The 17,717-nt window shown below is 41.3% G+C and overlaps 1 protein-coding gene across 1 annotated transcript in view; it reads left to right on the top strand.

Annotated features, from left to right (window-relative positions):
* The window catches only part of URB1 (URB1 ribosome biogenesis homolog), a gene marked incomplete at both ends in the record, with an annotated part of 57,718 nt that overhangs the window by 15,079 nt on the left and 24,922 nt on the right, over nt 1-17,717 (top strand). The window contains 12 exons of the mRNA XM_082011694.1: nt 535-730; nt 2,039-2,176; nt 2,570-2,743; nt 3,382-3,532; nt 6,070-6,192; nt 8,371-8,483; nt 9,759-9,878; nt 13,230-13,346; nt 14,006-14,144; nt 15,231-15,401; nt 16,667-16,863; nt 17,433-17,657. Of these exons, the coding sequence (XP_081867820.1) occupies nt 535-730; nt 2,039-2,176; nt 2,570-2,743; nt 3,382-3,532; nt 6,070-6,192; nt 8,371-8,483; nt 9,759-9,878; nt 13,230-13,346; nt 14,006-14,144; nt 15,231-15,401; nt 16,667-16,863; nt 17,433-17,657 (1,864 nt within the window). The remainder of the gene's footprint in view (nt 1-534; nt 731-2,038; nt 2,177-2,569; nt 2,744-3,381; nt 3,533-6,069; nt 6,193-8,370; nt 8,484-9,758; nt 9,879-13,229; nt 13,347-14,005; nt 14,145-15,230; nt 15,402-16,666; nt 16,864-17,432; nt 17,658-17,717) is intronic.

The raw sequence follows: 17,717 nt of genomic DNA, 5'->3' as shown, positions 1-17,717 counted from the left end.
GTAATTCCATGGAGGGGTTCTCCCAGGGTGAGCTCATGTTTGATCGCATTAGTTGGGCAAAGAAAGTACTAGATTGTAGTAGCAGGTACTAATACTGAGTGGTGCTAGTGCAGGTTGTTTCTTGCTTTGAATGCAACTTTAACTGGTATTTATCTGGTATCTGCGGTATTCTCACTTTGTTTAAGGACATACAGAGAGGAAAAATAAAAAAAGAGAACTGAAAGACCACAGAAAATACTTCCAAATTTAATATTAAGTTTTAATACTGCATTTTTAGCTTTGTGAAGTTCGGTTAGAATATTTCTGGAACATTGTGGTTTTAATTAAAAGTAATTACTGTTTTTCATGCAGAAAACCTGGAGGTAAATGCAGTTCTTACATTTCTGACTATAAACTCAGAAATTATGCCAGCAGTGTGAGAGGTCTTGCCTTGAATTTACCCCAGCAACATCTAGAGGAGTTGCAGGATTAGCATCACATGTAAAGTATCGAAATAGGGATTTCTTTTTTAAAGTGTTTTTTTGTCTTCAATAGGGGAGGAAATGTGGTGCTTCTGCGCTTCCTCCTTGGTTTGAAAACTGCAACAGAAGATGAAATGGTTGCTGATCTCATGGTGAATATTCTTAAAGTATGCCCAGATTTATTGACTAGGTACTTTAAGGAGACCCGGTATTCCTTTGTTCCTAGACTGAAGTCAGCTTGGATGGACAATATGAAGTTACTCAAAAAGGTAAGAGTGTGAATGTTGCACACCACTTCTCCACTTAAATATGCAATCCCAGTACTCTTTTTTTTTTTTCCCCCCTCCAAAAATTGAAGTAGTTTTTGTTAAACAGTAATGCAGAATTATACAAAATTGTAATAGGAAAGATGATAAAGTCAAATGTTCCTGACCTACAGAAAAGTTACCAAGCCATGGAACTTGGTAGTAGATTGGAAAGCTTGCCTTTGATTGCTTTTATTACAGATAGATATTATAATGCTGTTCCTATGTAAAAGCTGTTACAGTTTGCCTACTGTGCAGTATAGAGCCTGGCCAGCCTGTAGTGTGGCCATGTTAGGTATAAATTAACTCTCAATTAATGAATTTAGATGAGGTCTTCCTAGTGACAAGGAACAAGATTTCATTGGTTGCAGAGGAACTACGCTGAGGATCAGGGAGTGGGGTTTTTTGGGTTTTGTTTCAGAAGCAGCTGTTCTGTATCAGAGGAAACTCACATGTGTGAAGATGTGTTGCAATCACAGCTGTAAATGCACAGTGCTTTAGAGTTTATTAAAATCACTAAGAAGCAGACAGGCACAATTTTTCTGAAATAATGATTTTAAAAACAAACCAGTCCAGCAGTGGGGAAGTTAGGTGGCTGAGGTTTAAGTGAGCTAAACAGGAAGGACTTAATGGTTCTGAAATAACACCATCAATTACTGTAGGTACGTTAGGAAAGGAGCACCAGGATGCTGTTAAATGTCGAAGATGGTAAATGGAGGGGGCAAAATGGCATCCTGTTTTCTGTGGGTGCTGATGAAAATGAGCCATGGCTCAGAGCCACAGCTGCTTTAAAAAGTGTAGACACAGAGCGAGTTGGAAGGTCATTTGGTAAAAAGCCATGCTCGGAGCAGGAGGCTGTATAAACATTTAACTAAACTGGGAAAGAAGGAATTGGCGTAAGAAGCAGTGGGAAACATCACGCTGATGATATGTTTTTTGGGATGCAGCAACAATGAAGATCAGCTAGAAAAACCCTTTGTCCTTTCTGAGTGTTCCTCTGACTCTTTGCTTTAGCTTAAAATGGGCAAGTAGCATCTGTAGTCTGTTTGTTGAAAAGGGGTGGCCTTTAGCAGGGGTGCAGGTTGCATACAGATGTTCCATTTAGTTGAATAGAAGTCTGGGTGACACTTTGTAGCATTTCTGATTAAAAATTTGTATTTAGTACTGTCATTACTTTTGACAAGTCAAAGCCCTTCTGTAAAATGCTTCCCAGAAGAAGCCATTATCTCCAGGACTATATCAATGTTGATTAAACTGTTGTTTTTATTTCAGATCTATGAGGCTCAACCAGAGATTTCCAATTCTTTCAAGACTTCAGAGTTTATTCCTCTTCCCAGGTTGCTTTCTATGGTGATGGTAACAACAGTCCCTGCAGTATGCAATAAAATAATGTTCACCCAAGGACTAAATGTAAGAACAGTCTATAGTATTTCAGTGGATTTTTCTGTCCTAGATAATACTGTTTGACTTAAGTGTGTGATCATCCAAGAAGTTTCTTAAGCTGGTTAATTACATACATTTTATATTGTCTGTCCCAGCATAAAACTGGCTTGGGGAAGCACTGGAAAATTAATTAAAACCCATTGATACTGCTTCCAAGAGCCATTCACAAGCACCAACTCTGCCAGTGCTCACTGGTGGTTTAGGCTGGGAATCTGAAAACTTACAGATTCTTTCCTACAAGCCAAGGTTTAGAAAGTAATTAATTCATTAACAAATTTTAACATATATTCAGAGTACAGATTACGTGCAAAGCATAAGAGGAAGCACTGAAATGTCATTAATTCCACTTCCTTCTTTTAGTTACCCAGCACAGTAGTGAAGCACAGCATACTGTCGCTTGTATCAATGGTTCTGAGAAGGGCCTTGAAGAATATTGAGTACTGTTTGAATGAAGAAACCTGGCAAAAGTCAGAAATTTACACACTGTCAATGATGCAGGAATTCGTACAGCTGTACAGAGAAGCCATCAGCAAGGTACAAAGTAAAAAAGAAAATTGGGGTCTAACATGAGTCATTTTGCAGCAGATAACTACTCCTCTGCACTTTCTCCCCAAGTGATTGTGGCCTGGGAGCCAGGAGATAGTATCTTTGGGCAGGGAGAGCAGAATGCTGTGGGTTAAAAGGTGTTAATAACTGGTGTGCTAGTGGACTACATTTGCTAACAAAGCTGGCTGATGGAAATGCAAATAAAATTTTGTTGTGAGACAAATTTGTAACCTTGGCAGCTGTTGTGCTGCAGATGAATTCCAAGAGAAGGCTCAGATGCAAATTCTCCTTCTGGTTCAAGGAAATTGTAGCCAGTAGAGTTCATTCAGAGTTAGAAGTTACTAGACAAGGTAGCACTTGGGTTGAAAATATACCATGAGGATGAAGAACCAAATGTAAATTTTTTACAGGAAACTTTTTCAATAAAATGTTCTTTCCAATATTTATGTTCTGCAGGAGTGAAAGTACAGTACTTGATTTCAGATCTTTTTCCAATTGCATACCAAATTAGTTACAACCTTTGTGAAGAGCAGCAAATCCTCTTGTTGGTTGGTTGTGAATGTTTTTATTACAGTACCTTCGTCTCATGCAGGAGAGCTATTGCAATATACTTTTTTTGCTTTTAGCTTTTACCAGACATGAACACTATAGTGGCTGTCTGGCAGTCCCTTCTGAAGCAAGAGAGAGAACACCACGATGGCCAACAGGAGAAAAAGGAAAGTGATATCTCCACTGTGAAGGCAGTGACTGAGACAGCAGAAGTTGCTGAACAGCATGGTAGGCAAAGCAGGTGGAGCTACCCCTTCTTACATATGCGCAAATGGGTGTTGTGAAATACTCATCCCATGTAAGGTAGTTAACTTCAGCAGAGTCCAGATGTCACTTGTGCATTTAGTATTCATCTTTGCTTTCTTCCGTTCTTTCAGCAATTTAATTCTAACCAGTGTCAGAATTGCCTAAGAACACAGTTTGACAAAAAGGCTGCCATTGCTACTAGGAGGTTAAGCAGTTTGCCTGTCACAGAATCACACAATGGTTGATGTTGGAAGGGACCTCTGGAGGTCATCTTGTCCAATCCCCCTGGCTGAACCTGGTTGCCCAGGATGATGTCCAAATAGCTTTTGAATATCTCCAGGGATGGAGACTCCAACCACATCTCTGGGCAACCTGTGCCAGTACTTGGTCACCCTCACAGTAAAAAAGTGTTTCCTCATGTTCAGAGGAAACTCCTGTGTTTCGGTCTGTGCCCATTGCCTCTGGCCCTGTCACTGGGCACCACTGAGAAGAGCCTGGCTCCGTCCTCTTTGCACCTTCCCTTCAGGTATTTACATACATTGATAAGATCCCCCTGAGCCTTCTCTTCTCCAGGCTGAACAGTCCTGGCTCTCCAGCCTTTCCTCACAGGAGAGATGCTCCAGTCCCTTCATGATGTTTGTAGCCCTTTGTGGGACTCTCTCCAGTATGTCCTCTCTCTTGTACTGGGGAGCCCAGAACTGGACACAGCACTTCCAGGTGTGGCCTCACAAGTGCTAAGTAGAGAGGAAGGATCACCTCCCTTGACCTGCTGGCAATGCTTTGCCTAATGCAGCCCAGGATACTGGTAGCCTTCTCTGCGGCAAAGGCACATCGCTGGCTCGTGTTCAACCTGGTGTCCACAAGGACCACAGGTCATTTTCTGCCAAGCTGTTTTCCGGTTGGATGGCTCCCAGCACATACTGGCAAATAGAGTTGTTTCTCCTTAGGTGCAGGACTCTGCAATTCTCCTTGTTGAACTTAACCCTCCTGTCCTTGTCCCTTTTATACTAGCAGGAGTATTTTGCAGCCACACAGTAAAACAGGTAGGGAAGCTGATATGCCTGAAAAATATTTTTTGAGGTATTTTAGTTTGGCCAAGTTATTTTGCCATGAGGTTTGGGGTTTTTTTAAGCAGTTAGTTACTGTGGCTATGCAAACTCTTGTGTTGCTGTAGCACAGGAGTAAAAACATGCAAGTGTTTGAAGAGGGAGAGAGTGGTGGAGTGAAGGCTTGAGTTTTCCTCTGAAAACCAGTGTACCTCCTGAAGGACTTGCTTTTGTGATCCCACTGCAGGGAACTGTAAGTTTTAGTACTCTGTAGCTTGGCTAGCAGCCTGCAATGTTTTACTTACAGACTGAAGGTAAATCTACGTCCAGTTTTATGCCCTTCACAGGGCGTATTCCACAGTGAGACTTCCTGGAGCAGGGGGGTTTCTCAGTGTATATCCTTCTATGTGTGGCTTTGGGCAGCAAAATAGTCAACGCTGACGCTCCAAAGCTTTTTGTTGGTAGAGTGCCTGCTGAAACCAATGGACAGCTAATCTCTAAAGTACTGTAGCTGTAGTTCCTCTGCATGCTAGGTTGATAATACTGTATCACTTACTCTCAGCTCACCTTTTAGAGCTTTATTTGCACTGCGGCCACTAGAGAATTGTTTTTTTAATGGGAGTTGAGACTCAGACAAAGAAAGACAAAGTTTATGCATGGCATCCATCCAGTTCTTCATGGCTCCCCAAGGGAGACCCAGTTAACAGGAAAAAAGTAGGTATTAAAAAAAGTTTTGGCTGCCTTTCATTTATTTTACTTCCTTTCATTAGTGACTGGATAACAAGTAGCTTTTATGCGTCCTCATGTTGTAAACTAAAAGAATATTTAGCTGCTGAAATAACTTTTCCTAAGAAGTAAACGGCTGCCTTAGCTGGGGTTGGTGTTTCTCTCATACAGATACTTGTTGTCGTCTTCTTGCCAAGAAGTCACATTGAGAAAGTATTATTTTGAAAGAGGGAAGGGAGAGAATGAAACCTTTAATAAATTAGTAATAAATTAGTATACTGTCTCCTGCACTTCCCCAGTCAAACCCACCTGGCATTAGGCAAAAATAATGTCCCCGGAAACCATCAGCGTGACCATACCCTTGCCTTCGCTTTTTTTGTTGTTCAGTCTTAAATTGAACAGCGGTGGGACTGACTGGATTGTTATAGCGAGTGTTAAAATGTTGAAATTGTCTTTTATGTGTGTGAGCACTTTAGAATCAAATTAGAAATGGCAACTGCCAATTTAAGCACTGAATAAGCTGGTTTAGTTTTAAAAATATTCACACAGGGATGCTGGAGAAGGAAGCTGGGGATTCCGTGTTTGTTTTTTTTCTGTTTCGTGTTAATGAGGGAGATAACTGATCATTTTATAGGCAAGTCTATTGGAAATATAGTTAGTAATTCTCATGTTGCATGATGCAGGTGCTACACGGAGCTCTCTTGGTATGAAGGAAGGAGAAACTAATTATGTAAACACTTTGTTTAGGTCCAGATGATGCTGAGACACTGTTTCTGAAAGCTGCACTGCTTCAGGTCATATGCTTTTATCAGAAGGTTGTGCCCCACTTGGTAGCACGGAGCAACTTCGATTTTAGCAAGCTGCTAAAAGGTATGTGATAGGTATTTCTATTACCTTCATTGCTTTCTCTGGCTATTTACAAAGTCTACAGCAGAAGAGAATGTTTGCTCTTCTGTGTAGATAGAGAACGAACCATTATTAAAAGTAACCCATTTTAGTTTCTTCATTGTGTTGGCATTTAGTGTTGCTATTTCTGCAGTGCTCTGTCACTCTGCCCTCTTAAATTCCATAGCTGCTGTGCTACACTCAGTTGTTGTAAGTGGTAGGTTGTCCTACAGTCTTCCTCTGTGTGTGTCTATTCTTGCAAAAATTTGGTCTTTATGGGTTTTTAATTCTAATGTTTCTGAGGAAGATTTATGTCCAACTTTTAATGAGATTTGGGTGTGTAATTCTCCTAGACCCGTGTCAACAATCCAGCATAAGTCAGTTATTTCCAAACTCTTCTTAGCTGCAATGACGGAATTTTTTTTTTAACAGAATAGTTCACAGAAAGTTTGGGGTGAGGGAGAAGCACAAACCAATTCACCAGTCTCCTCTGGAAAACCTTTTAACGCTCGAGGACTTTTTTCCATTTGCTGTGTTTTGAATGATTATATCACAGTTTGGCAGTGTGTGGGGAGAACAACAGTGTTCTGTATGGTATTATCTCCTGCGGAATATCTATATGAGGAAGCACTTGAGCAATGTTGTATTTTTGCCTCTGATGTTGTGTTCACGGAGGGTATTCATACAGCAGAGTAAACAGAGATGTTCTATACCTGCTTAAAGCAGCAAGGATGATGAGCCACAAATTATGGGCTGTGGGCAAGATCCTCCCATACTGCTTGTGGTACAATAGATACAGCCATTTGAAATAGAGACTGGAGGAGAGAGCAAGGTACTGTTTGGGCGTCGTTGCTGCCTGTGGGCCACTAGAGCTTGTAGGCTACCAAACTAGAGCAACTATCTCTGCTTTAGGCAGATCTGAGGTGTGTAAGAATGGGAGTATGTAAATCCCTTAATTAAAGTTTGCTGGGGGAAAAAAGGGGCTTTAAACAAAAAAACCCTCTGAATCAACTGTCTCCTGCATGAGGTTGTTTTCCCCTCTGTCAAAGCATATTTAATTGGCTTGTATACTTGGTGACTCACCAAATCACATATCCTGTTTATCATGTTATTTCTTGCATTGGTCTGCTTTTTTAAAATGGACAAAAGGCAGGACACATTTTTATGAGGCAGAAATCTCTTTGGTGGTATGTTTTGTTACAGTCTAAAATAATAAAACAATAAAGTTGAATAGAGTGGAAAATAAGGTGTCATTCTCAAGCAAATGTAATGAATTAATGCATATTAATTTTGATGAAGATGATATGGTAGAAAATTATGGTGTAAATTAATCATAAAACGTGGTTCTCTCAGATGCCAGCTTGAGAATTCTGTCGTTCCTTCCCCTCACCCTGATTGAAACGTACACTGAAGGCAGCATGTTTTTCTACATTGTAGCAATATGTGCTTTACACAGCTGGTACAGTTTTATTGTTTCGTCTTACTGTTGGCTAGACTTTGTAGTGAGGCTGCATTTTAAAAATCTATTGTTCTCTCTAGTCTGGACCACAAAGATACTACACAGACTATGAAAAGCACACTGACACCAAAGCTTTGTATAGCTGGTAACTTAACTGCAGATAAAGTGTGGGCAGGTCAGTTTTTAAAGCACACTGCAAGGATCTCTGCACAGCTCTTTGACCTGTAAGGTGGATAATTCTGAGGCTATGCCAAAGCAGTTGTGAGCAGATGATAAAAGTGATGTAGGGAGAGAGACAAGTGTAAAGTTCCATTGCCTGTAGCAAATATTGTAGTAGTGTAAACGTTAAGTTTTGTTATTGATTTAAATTCTGTATTTTTGTTTCCAGTTTATCCATCCTCTTTACTTCCTGTAGGACACAGCTTTTCAGGGTTGCTGAGACTGACAGAAGAGATTTTGTATTCCCATGCACCAACGATGGCTTGTGGCAGGGGCAGGTCTTACACTTTCCCTGTTGAGGGCTGGATTCCAGCCTTAGATTGGCCAAACGTAATGGTAGTGTGTCTGGGGACCTCTGGATATGGGAATTTGCAGATTGCCAGCTTATCTCACAGTGATGGTTTGAAACACTAAATGATTAGTGTTCCTGAGATCTCAGGAGGATATAGCAAAATAAAGTTGATTGTATTGCTTTCAAACCTCAGGTATCGTCACTGAAAAGGGCCTCCGAGAGGAGGTCCCTCCTGTTCTGCAGCACCATATACTGAAAGTGGCTTTGGAACTTCCTGCAAATAAATTTGCCTGGTTCAGAGTACAGGTAAGAGACTTTAAGGCAGATTTATGTTTCTTTGGCCTTTTGTCCCCAAATCTTTACATCCGGCACTGCCTGGTTTTAAACTATTCCCAATCCAGGTGTCTTAGGAGGTCACCCTTTTGTAAAACCAGTAGGAATTATAATCATAGCATTAGTGAAGAATCCCTCTTGAACTGAAAAGTTTTTCTACAAGGACAGAAATTTTTGCCTCCCTGACAAGGGCTGGACAAGGTTCCTTCAGCTCTTCTTGTCCTTGGAGATGGGAAAGAGTGAGAATTTGCTGGCTTTCACTTGTCTGGAAAGCCTGAGATTTCAGACCGAGGAAATGACCTGCTGAGGGGAGTCATCCCACCTATTCCTGGGGAAGATTCTGGCATTTGTTAAGGCTGTCCCTCATCTCCATAATTACAGGAAAGCTTCAGGGCCCCTGCTTTCTTCTTTACTGCAGGCTTGTAAAGTAAGAAAGCTGTAGAGAGCCTGCTTTTCATGTCTGGAGAAGGGAGTGGGCCTAACTTTGGGGAGAAGCAGAGAGACCCAAGGGTGTTGTGACTGTGACCCTGCCTTGTAGGAATTTTTCTGTTTCTCTACAGTAGGGTAGAAAACCTCTCCCATCTCCTTCTCATCCATAAAGAAAAAGTGAGGAGAGTTAAGAGCAAACAAAGGAAAACCTGGAAATGGGCAAAGAATGGGTATTTTCTTGTAGCTTCACCCTTCTAGAATAGACAGGTTTTAACAGAAAAGATAAAAGCCAAATCTGTCAATGTTAGAGGGTTACAGTTGTTGGACATCAAATGCAAGTCAGTGAGAAAAGCAGGGGAGGTGGCTGAATGATTGTCATTTGATGTTCAGAAGGCATTCAGCATCTCTGTGACTTGCACTGTTTTCCTGTTCTTTGGGGATCAGTCTTTTAAATGATTATATTTCTGTTTGGACAGTATTTGTAGGAAATCTAAATGCCTGGGGAAAACAGAAATAGAAGTAGAATGGATGACTGGAGAGGAAGGTGGCTTTTATCTTGGACCCTTGTATTAGTTGGTGTTTCTGTTACTCTCCTCTTCTTCCACTTTTGCAAAAAACCATTGTCCTTGTCTTCCTGGCTCACTGAATGCAAAGTAGTCTAAATAATCCCACTAATGATACCATTAATGATACCATTGGCCTTGATATTTTTGGGCAGATCTATAAAATAATATACTTAAATTGCATATCTGCCTCAGTGCAACATAATCCTGTGCAGTGTTGCTGTCCCAGGGGAATTTTAATATATTTTTCTTTTAGGATGTCTCTGAGACAGAGAAGGTATCTGGTGAAAAATCAGTATTCTATTTACTGATGAAAATGTTTGTTACCAGTAACCATTCTCATCTGAAAATTTCAACCAAAAAACTGATCATCAAGGTAAGTGTTTGATCTGAAATATCAGGTTATCCACTATATCCCATAAGTCTGAAATTTCAGGATTGTAAAATTTTTTCTTAAAGCAGATACCTTTACTGCATGGTTGTGTAGCCAACAGTCTTCTGTTTTCTGTGACTGTTCTTGGAATTTGCTGTCAGATAACTACCTGTTACTAAATATTCTATGAAAGTAAATGCTGTCAACTGAATTTGCTGCAACAGTTGATGAAATAGTAAGGAAAATGTCGTTAATGTTTGCCCACCCCACTAGGCTGAAATAATTCCTATACTGTAATAAATTAATGTAGTTTATGCCTGCAAATATCTTGACATTGATCAAGAAGAGATTATTTTTTATTTTCTTTTTTATTCTCCTTTATTTCATCTGTTTTTGATTGTTCTTTTTTATTCTCCTTTATCTAATCTGTACTTCATCACTCAAGCCTTCCTAAAGCCTTAGCTAGTTTGCTCTGCCCTTGCAAAGTAGTCCTGTTTCTTACCATCTGGTACAAGCTCTGATGCAAAGAGTACTTTTGTCTTAAAAATGAATTAAAATCCCCTTCTGTGTACTTATTTAAGTTATCTAACTTTTCAGAAGTGCTAATCAACTACAAGTCTCATGCAGGCACCAGTGGCTGTTGTTTTCAGCATCTTTTTAAAACTGGGCATGTCTTAGTTGTCTAAGTAGGGGTAGAAACCTATATTAAAACAAACCCAACCAAACAACTGTCCCTGCCAAGACAAAATCTAAAAAGCTGTTCTAATCCCTGAACAGGGCTGCTTGTGCAGTGTCCCATAGCAATAGTGGCATACAAGTTTGTATACAGCTTTGTGCATTTAATTTCAATCACAGGGTGCAATTGTAATGTTCAATCCACTAAACCAAAGTTACAGTGATTGAATTAGGTTTCAGTTGCCTTTGATCCCTGCAGAGGATTAAAGTCAGGTTAACTTTGTCTCACAGTAATGAATATCTCAATCAAAAGCTACCCAGTACAGTCTTTCTAGTGTATTTGGATTTTTTTGCTGAGTGGAGACGTGGGCTGCCTGACTCATTCTTGTTTCCTCATTTAGATTCAGTCCATTTCATTTTCTATGAGGAGAATACAGGAGCAGTGAAGTTAGGGCAGTTATGTCAGCAGAAAAGCTGCTAAGAATAGATGTTAATGAGTGTCTTTTGCTTATTTTTCAACACAGTGCCATATAATCGGAAGGCATGTTTTTGGATTTCACATTCTGTTCCTGCCTGTTTTCATGAGAGCTGCAAGTGTATTTCTATTTCGAGACTCTGCCAAAAATAGTTAATTATTTAAAAATGAATCCTTTTTTCTTTTTTTTTTTCTTTCTTTAAATGAATTATCCTGTCAGATTTGTGTAAGCAGCGGTGTTATTTTTATAGCTGCTAGTGGTGTACGCAGAGTAAATGTAGAACAAATGAGCTGTGATAGCTTCCTTTGTATTTTGTGTGTGGGGAGAAACAAAGGCCCAGATTCATCCCGCATAATTACAGGCATTTAATGTAGGTGCCAGAGTTAGGAAACTGGTCAAGGTTTCCTCTCTTGTTGAGAGTGAGGGGCAGGCGGTTCTACCATCATGCAGTTCAAATCGCCTGCCATCTGAATTGTCCTTCAGACAGCTGTTCCTCTTCTCCCTCCTCCTCCTTTCTTTCTTTTACAGATGGAGCAGAGGGTCACCAAGTTCCTAATTTAGGTGCCTCAGATAAGGGCCTGAACTTAGAGAGCATGAAAGTGGGCAAAAATTTCTAAATATGTTAGTATCTGTTATTTGACTGTGGTAAAATTGTGTCTACCTCACCACCCACAGCAACTGTGAGTATGCCTATGCTTCTCTCTGGACCTTGCTGTGGTCATGACCCACTGTTCATTTATTTGACTGTTTACCCATCTGCCCAACTCTTTTAAGCACAAGTAGCCTGATTTGGATTTAATTTAGCATCGTTTTCAAACGCTTCCCTACAGGCTGTTTTTAAGGGTATGGCACTTTTTTTTTTTTCTTGCTGTAATGATATAAGGATGTAGAACCCTCTTAAAGCTGACTTCCCTGAAATTTTAAAAATAAGATTTACTAAGGTGGAGGGAACGAATGCTCTGTGTCCAGACAACTTTGACATCCGTAGGGTTTGTGCTGACTGACTACTGACAACAGAAAGACTTGAGGTGGTTGGACCGAAAGTCCTGCTAGTCTTTGACCTGGTTCTTACCTTTGGCTGTGCCTTGGCTGGACCTTCCTTGCCAATGCGTGAGACAGCGTTGTAGCAGCCCCTGTTGCAGGGGACACATCTGGTGTTTCAGGTGGCGTGGTAGGGCAGGAGACACCCTAGCTCCATGGCAGCTGTCCAACGTATAAGGCTCTTTTGCAGGCTGGGACCAGCAAGATGGATTGGCCCTGGCTGTGGCTCTGTGCTGTAGCCACCTCTTTTCCTCCGTCTCCCCACAGCGTAGGCCTTGAGCAGTGGAGTGGCAGAGAGGCTGCTGCAGTGAGCAGCACTGCAGGCAGCGCAACAGCCTCTGGATCCAGTGCATGCTGCCCCGGCATGTGCTGAAGCAGGTTCCTGTGTCCTGAGTGCTTGTAGAAGTCTTGTGTTCCAAATGCATGGGCGTGAACGTTCGTAGTGAGATCGCCATGTGCTGGCTGCCCGGTCCAGTGAGTAGCTGTTGGCAGCCTACTTGAACGGGGTGCACATGGGATCCATCTCATAGACAGGGTCGATGTGAGGGCAGGAACCAAGAGGAGTTGTACTGGGTTCGTGCTGCAGGCAGCGGATGAGAGGAGGGGAGGCTCTGAGAAGACAGGATCAGAAAGAAGTTGCTCTCAGCTCGTTTTTCCAGTTGTGAGAGAGTAAGCCATGTTTTACCTCTTACTTTGGTCATTCTTAAAAACCTCCTTTGCTTCTTGCCCTTTTCTTACAGTGGCTGTGTGTGTCTGGCAGAGCTCAGCAGGTTCCATGTGTCAGCTGTGACATAGTCATGCCTCACCTCTCTCTTGGTCTTGCTGAGCCTTGATGAAGGCACTAAGCCTTGGTCCTAATTACACTGAGGCCAGTTGATACGGTCTTGGGAGACCTAGTTTTAAAAAATGCGTTCAGTTTTACCCTCTGTTATGCAGTTAGAGTGGCCCTGGTGAGTGGGAATAAGGCCTCCTGAACTGAGGGGATGAGAATGACAGATACTTATTTTCATCAAACTGCTCTTCTTTTTTTTTTTTTTTTTTCTTTCCAAGAAGAAGAAAACATGAAGGTGCTATACAGAAAGATCTGTGCTTTTTTTGGGTTTTGTATTTTAGTTGTGGTGGTTGTTTTTTTTCTTACACCCCCTTTGATTTTTCTGGACAGGTTTTACGTGACAGTGGAGTGTTTGAGTACACGTGGAAGGAACTTTCAGTTTGGCTGGAACACTTGGATAATACAAAAGAAGACAAAAAGGAAGCAGTGATTCAATTTTTGGAAAGGGTAACAACTATTCAAATTAGCTGGATAAACAATGCCAAGAATAGCATTAATGGAAACTAATTATTTTTTTGCTATTGTTGAGAAACCTATCAAAGATCAGTGGATGAATTCTGAGAAAAGCAGTGTTTGTGATTCTTTATACAGAGCTGACATCTTTCTTGTCTTGGGTGGGAGGACAGTGAAATGATTTGGAGGAAAACTAAATCCAGAAAGATAAGTTCTTATTACAGCATTGTTGATATAAAGGTAGAGTGTTGTGTGCAAGGGTAGCTCTTATCTCCTTTTTTCTTTATGTGGCAATACCTGCCAAAATGATCAGACCCAAGTAAATTGTAACCTTTTACAAGAAAAGTTGACATTTCATGTTTACCTTTCAGGATGTTAAATGCCCCTTGCTTCCTTTTTGTTGCAGTTTCCCCAGGGACTCAGTCTATGGTAGCACTTCAGGTGCGAAACGGGACGTTTCTTTTTCCATCAGACGATGTCCCATGTACAGCAGTAACCATAGGTAGATTCCTGCAGAAGTATATGGAAGTTGTCCTCCTAAAACTTTCCCAGATTCCAATCACTTTTAGCACACAGTCTTTCTTAAGAAGATATGGTTCTCATAGACTTAATAGCCTGTGCACTTATGTTTCTCTCTCAACTTTTGTTAACAGATCCTGTTGAAACTTGTGACGAATCCCTATCCTTATACAGATAAAGCAGCAGACCTTGTTCAGGAAGCCAGTATGCTCCAAGTTAATATGTTTAAGCAAGACTCTGATAACATCAGCATCCCCATCTCTCACATTGACGGTATGTGGCGATTCCCTGAACAAAAGAGAATTCCAAGAGTTTGTGCTAAATTTTCTAGCCCTGATTTGCACACTGATGACTGATAACTGTAGAAATCCTGCCTAAGTAAGGACCTACAGGATTCAGCCCTCCAGTTGTATTTAGTATCAGAAGTAGAAGTCTGAATTGCAAAGTTACTACTTTACCCCCAAAAGTAATTTCTGATGCAGTTATGCAGTTTTAACAGTATTTTAAATCTCTTTTCAGGCTCCTGCAGCAGCATTTTCTAAATAAAATGAGAACTATTACAGTTCCTCTCTGTGGGGCTGTTCATATCTGTTCATCCAGGAGGAAGGTGCTGGTGTGCCCAGAGAACTTTCTTATTCCCAGGCACACAGCTGGAATTTTGCTGCTCCTGCTTTCTGGGACCAGTCACAGCCCTACTGCAGACAAACTTAAAATTCTGCAGATGTAGACACTTGGACAACTTACCATGTGCTAGCTGTTCTGCTCTAACAGTCCATCTGTAGGACTTTGCAGTACACAAATGTAAGATAATTGAGGTAGTTTAACAATCAGTACCAGATGGATCAATTGCCTTGCATTGACTGTATTACAGGGACATAATGCCAGTCACAGAATACATGGTATCTTCTTCAAATGTTAAAGCTGTTAAACAAAAAGATTTGGTTCTCTGGCTATATAGAGCTGAGAATCTCTTCAAAGACTGCTCAGGATGTTCTTTTAATGGGGAAATGGCTGCTTGCTTCATACTTTCCCATACGCATTTCTTGTCACTGTTATGCTCAGATGGGCCTTGCCTAATGCCATCAAGACAGCAGTAGGTGAGGCACCTCTTCCCTTCCCTTACTTCTGTCAGCTGGACAGCAATGTTGAAAGGCAGAAAGGAAAGTTAAGTACACAGTAAGAGACAGTGATTTTTACAGTTGCATTTACCATTATATTGCTAGACAAATATGTCTTTCATCCTTTTTTCTGCTTTGGGAATTCAGAAGCTGCCTTGTATTCCTGGAGTGTTGGATTCTACCTCTGTTGTTTTCTAGTTGGTCTGAATCCTCTGTTTTCATTTTTTTCTTCACTTAATAGATGTCCTGGATATGGTGGATGTCCTAATTGAGGGCAGTGATGGCTTAGATGAAGAAATAGGGTTCACTTTAAATGAAGACATGATTATCCAAACATTTCCATTCAGTGCTGTTGTTCCTGCTGCATTAGAGGCCAGGAATATACTGCTGCTTCAGACTGAAAATGGAACAGGTACAGACTTTTTTGTTCCTATGTATCGTCTATGCTAGTGGAGTGGAAGTAGGATTAATCTTGTCAAGTGAGCTCTTTGAGACATTTTCTTATCTCTGTTACAAGCAGGAGGAGGTGCAGATTCATGGTGTTCCCTGCTCAAGAGAGGCATTAAAGCTCATGAGGTGCTTCTGTCCCTTTTTTCCTGACCCTAAAGAAGCTTGCTCTGGGTTTCTGGAGTAGGGAAAATAGATGGAAATGCGGGCATTCTATAAACTGCCATTTGACTTCAGGGAGCTCCTACTGTGGGAAAACAAATTTATCCAGGTTAGAAGGAGAGCCTGCCTTTCCCCTGTGAGATTCAGGGAAGTGGAGGAAGAGAATGACCCTAGGCTCTGAGCACAGTATAGAGGGGACTGAGGGGCAGCGGAGAGACGTTGTCCCTGCATGGACAATCTTGGCCTGGAAGCAGTTGCGCAGTATTTTAAGCACAGAGTATGCAGGTTGTGAGAGAAAGGTGGTTTCGATGGCTGTAGGCAGCTCTTCCACTGAGACCAGTCAGTAGGGGAGAGAGGACTGGACTGTTGATTTTTGACTGACTGGGCTGCATTTTGCAAAGAAAACTTGAGAGACAAAGCTCCAGGGGTGAATATTGCAAAGTTCTACCACCTCCTTGAGGAAGGGGTTTGGTTGAGTGAGGAGTCACAGGGGCAGCAGTTGGCCTCAGAGCAGAATTTGCCAACCCCACAGCACCTCACTAAGTCCTGTGTATGTTTGGCTGTTGAGTAGCACCTGGGGTGGAACAGAAGTCCCAGTTCTGAAAGAAAATCCTCCTTATTTAACCAGTGTGTGTTAACCTGGGTGTGTTCCCCCCAGTACAGATCAGTTCTTTTAGGTGAGGCTTGGCTGGGGTCCTTATCCATCAAAATACAGACATGTTTAGCCCAACACAGTAAAAGTGGAGTTAATTTTATGCTGCTCTGGAAGGAAACAGGCCAACCTGAGCATGTATCTTGAAGTGGGGTGATTATTTACTTCCCCAAGGACTACTGTATGGAGGATTTTTCTAGATACCTCTGTCAGGAACACTTGTCTAGCTTATTACAAACACCTTTTAATCCTATTCAATACTCTTCCAAGTGATGCTATATGGCCTGTTGCCCAGGCCTTAAGGAAAGAGGGTTGCCCTAGTGTCTGTGTTTATGCAGATTACTTCTGCCAACAGAATTTTCTTTTATTTTTTCTTTTGCTTTTTTTTATTTTTATTTTTTATTTTGCTTTTCTAGGAGCACATATCATAGACTATCTTGTTGCTGTTTTCACTGACCTCCTGCACTCTCAGAGAGAACCCCTCGCCCTCTGCTTGATGTTCCAGCTCTATGATAAAGACCTACAGTCCCTGAAAGTTTCTAAGTATCCTCAGCTCCACCGATTTAATCAGTACTATAAACTCTGGATACCCCAGCAATCTCAGGAACCTGTGGTATGGAATACCTGAAGTCACTTGAATGCTTGAGCCAGTATTACTATAAAACCTTACAGTGTATAAAGGTTACATTTCCATCAGAAAATGCATTTACATTAAGCTAATTCTGTATTGTTCCTTGATCACATTGGGACAAAAATTTGCTCAAGGGCTTTTCTGTAACGATACAAGAAGTCTGTGCTGTGGTTGGGAAGTGAAGCCAGGGCTCAAGGGTTGTACAGTCACCCAGACTACAGCTCCTCATCAGGCACGGTGTAGCGTAATATGTGATGTGGCCCGAGGAGCCACTTTACAGTGGTTGGAGTTCATGCAGCTAGAGGTTGGGAATGCACGGACCAGCTATGCTAGGGGTTGCTGTGTTTTTCTGTTAGCCCAGCAGTGCCCATGTGCAGATTTGCCACGGGACACCTTTGACTAGCTCTGCGATAGCAGGACTCACATGTACGCTCCTGGAGCTTCAGTCCTGCTTTTAGCACAGAACTCATTTCAAAACAGAGGTAGCTGAAGAAATTTTTGATTCATACTCATCTTTATTTTTCTCTTCTGTTTTTTTCCACTTTAAACAGTTTAAAAAACACAAAGAGATATGCAAAGAACCTGCTGTGGCCCTGGATTCTGTATTTACCACTTTGCTAAAGAAAGCATATGAGAGAGGAGGCAATACCTTACTGGAAGATGATATCCAGACAAAATTGAGAGACTTGGCTTCCCAGCTCCTACCTGAACATCTTCTGTTAGGAGTAAAGCATGTGTTACTATACCTGAAATCCACAGTGGAGAACTTTGGCAGTGTAAGAGCAATATTGTGGTGATATTGTGGGTTGGTTTGGTTTATTTTAGTGCAGCAAGTA

Source organism: Phaethon aethereus (assembly GCF_964289735.1).
Source record: "Phaethon aethereus genome assembly, chromosome: 1".
NCBI lineage: Eukaryota > Metazoa > Chordata > Aves > Phaethontiformes > Phaethontidae > Phaethon > Phaethon aethereus.
The sequence above is the reverse complement of the archived record's forward strand: the minus strand, read 5'-3'. Positions and strand labels throughout refer to the sequence as shown.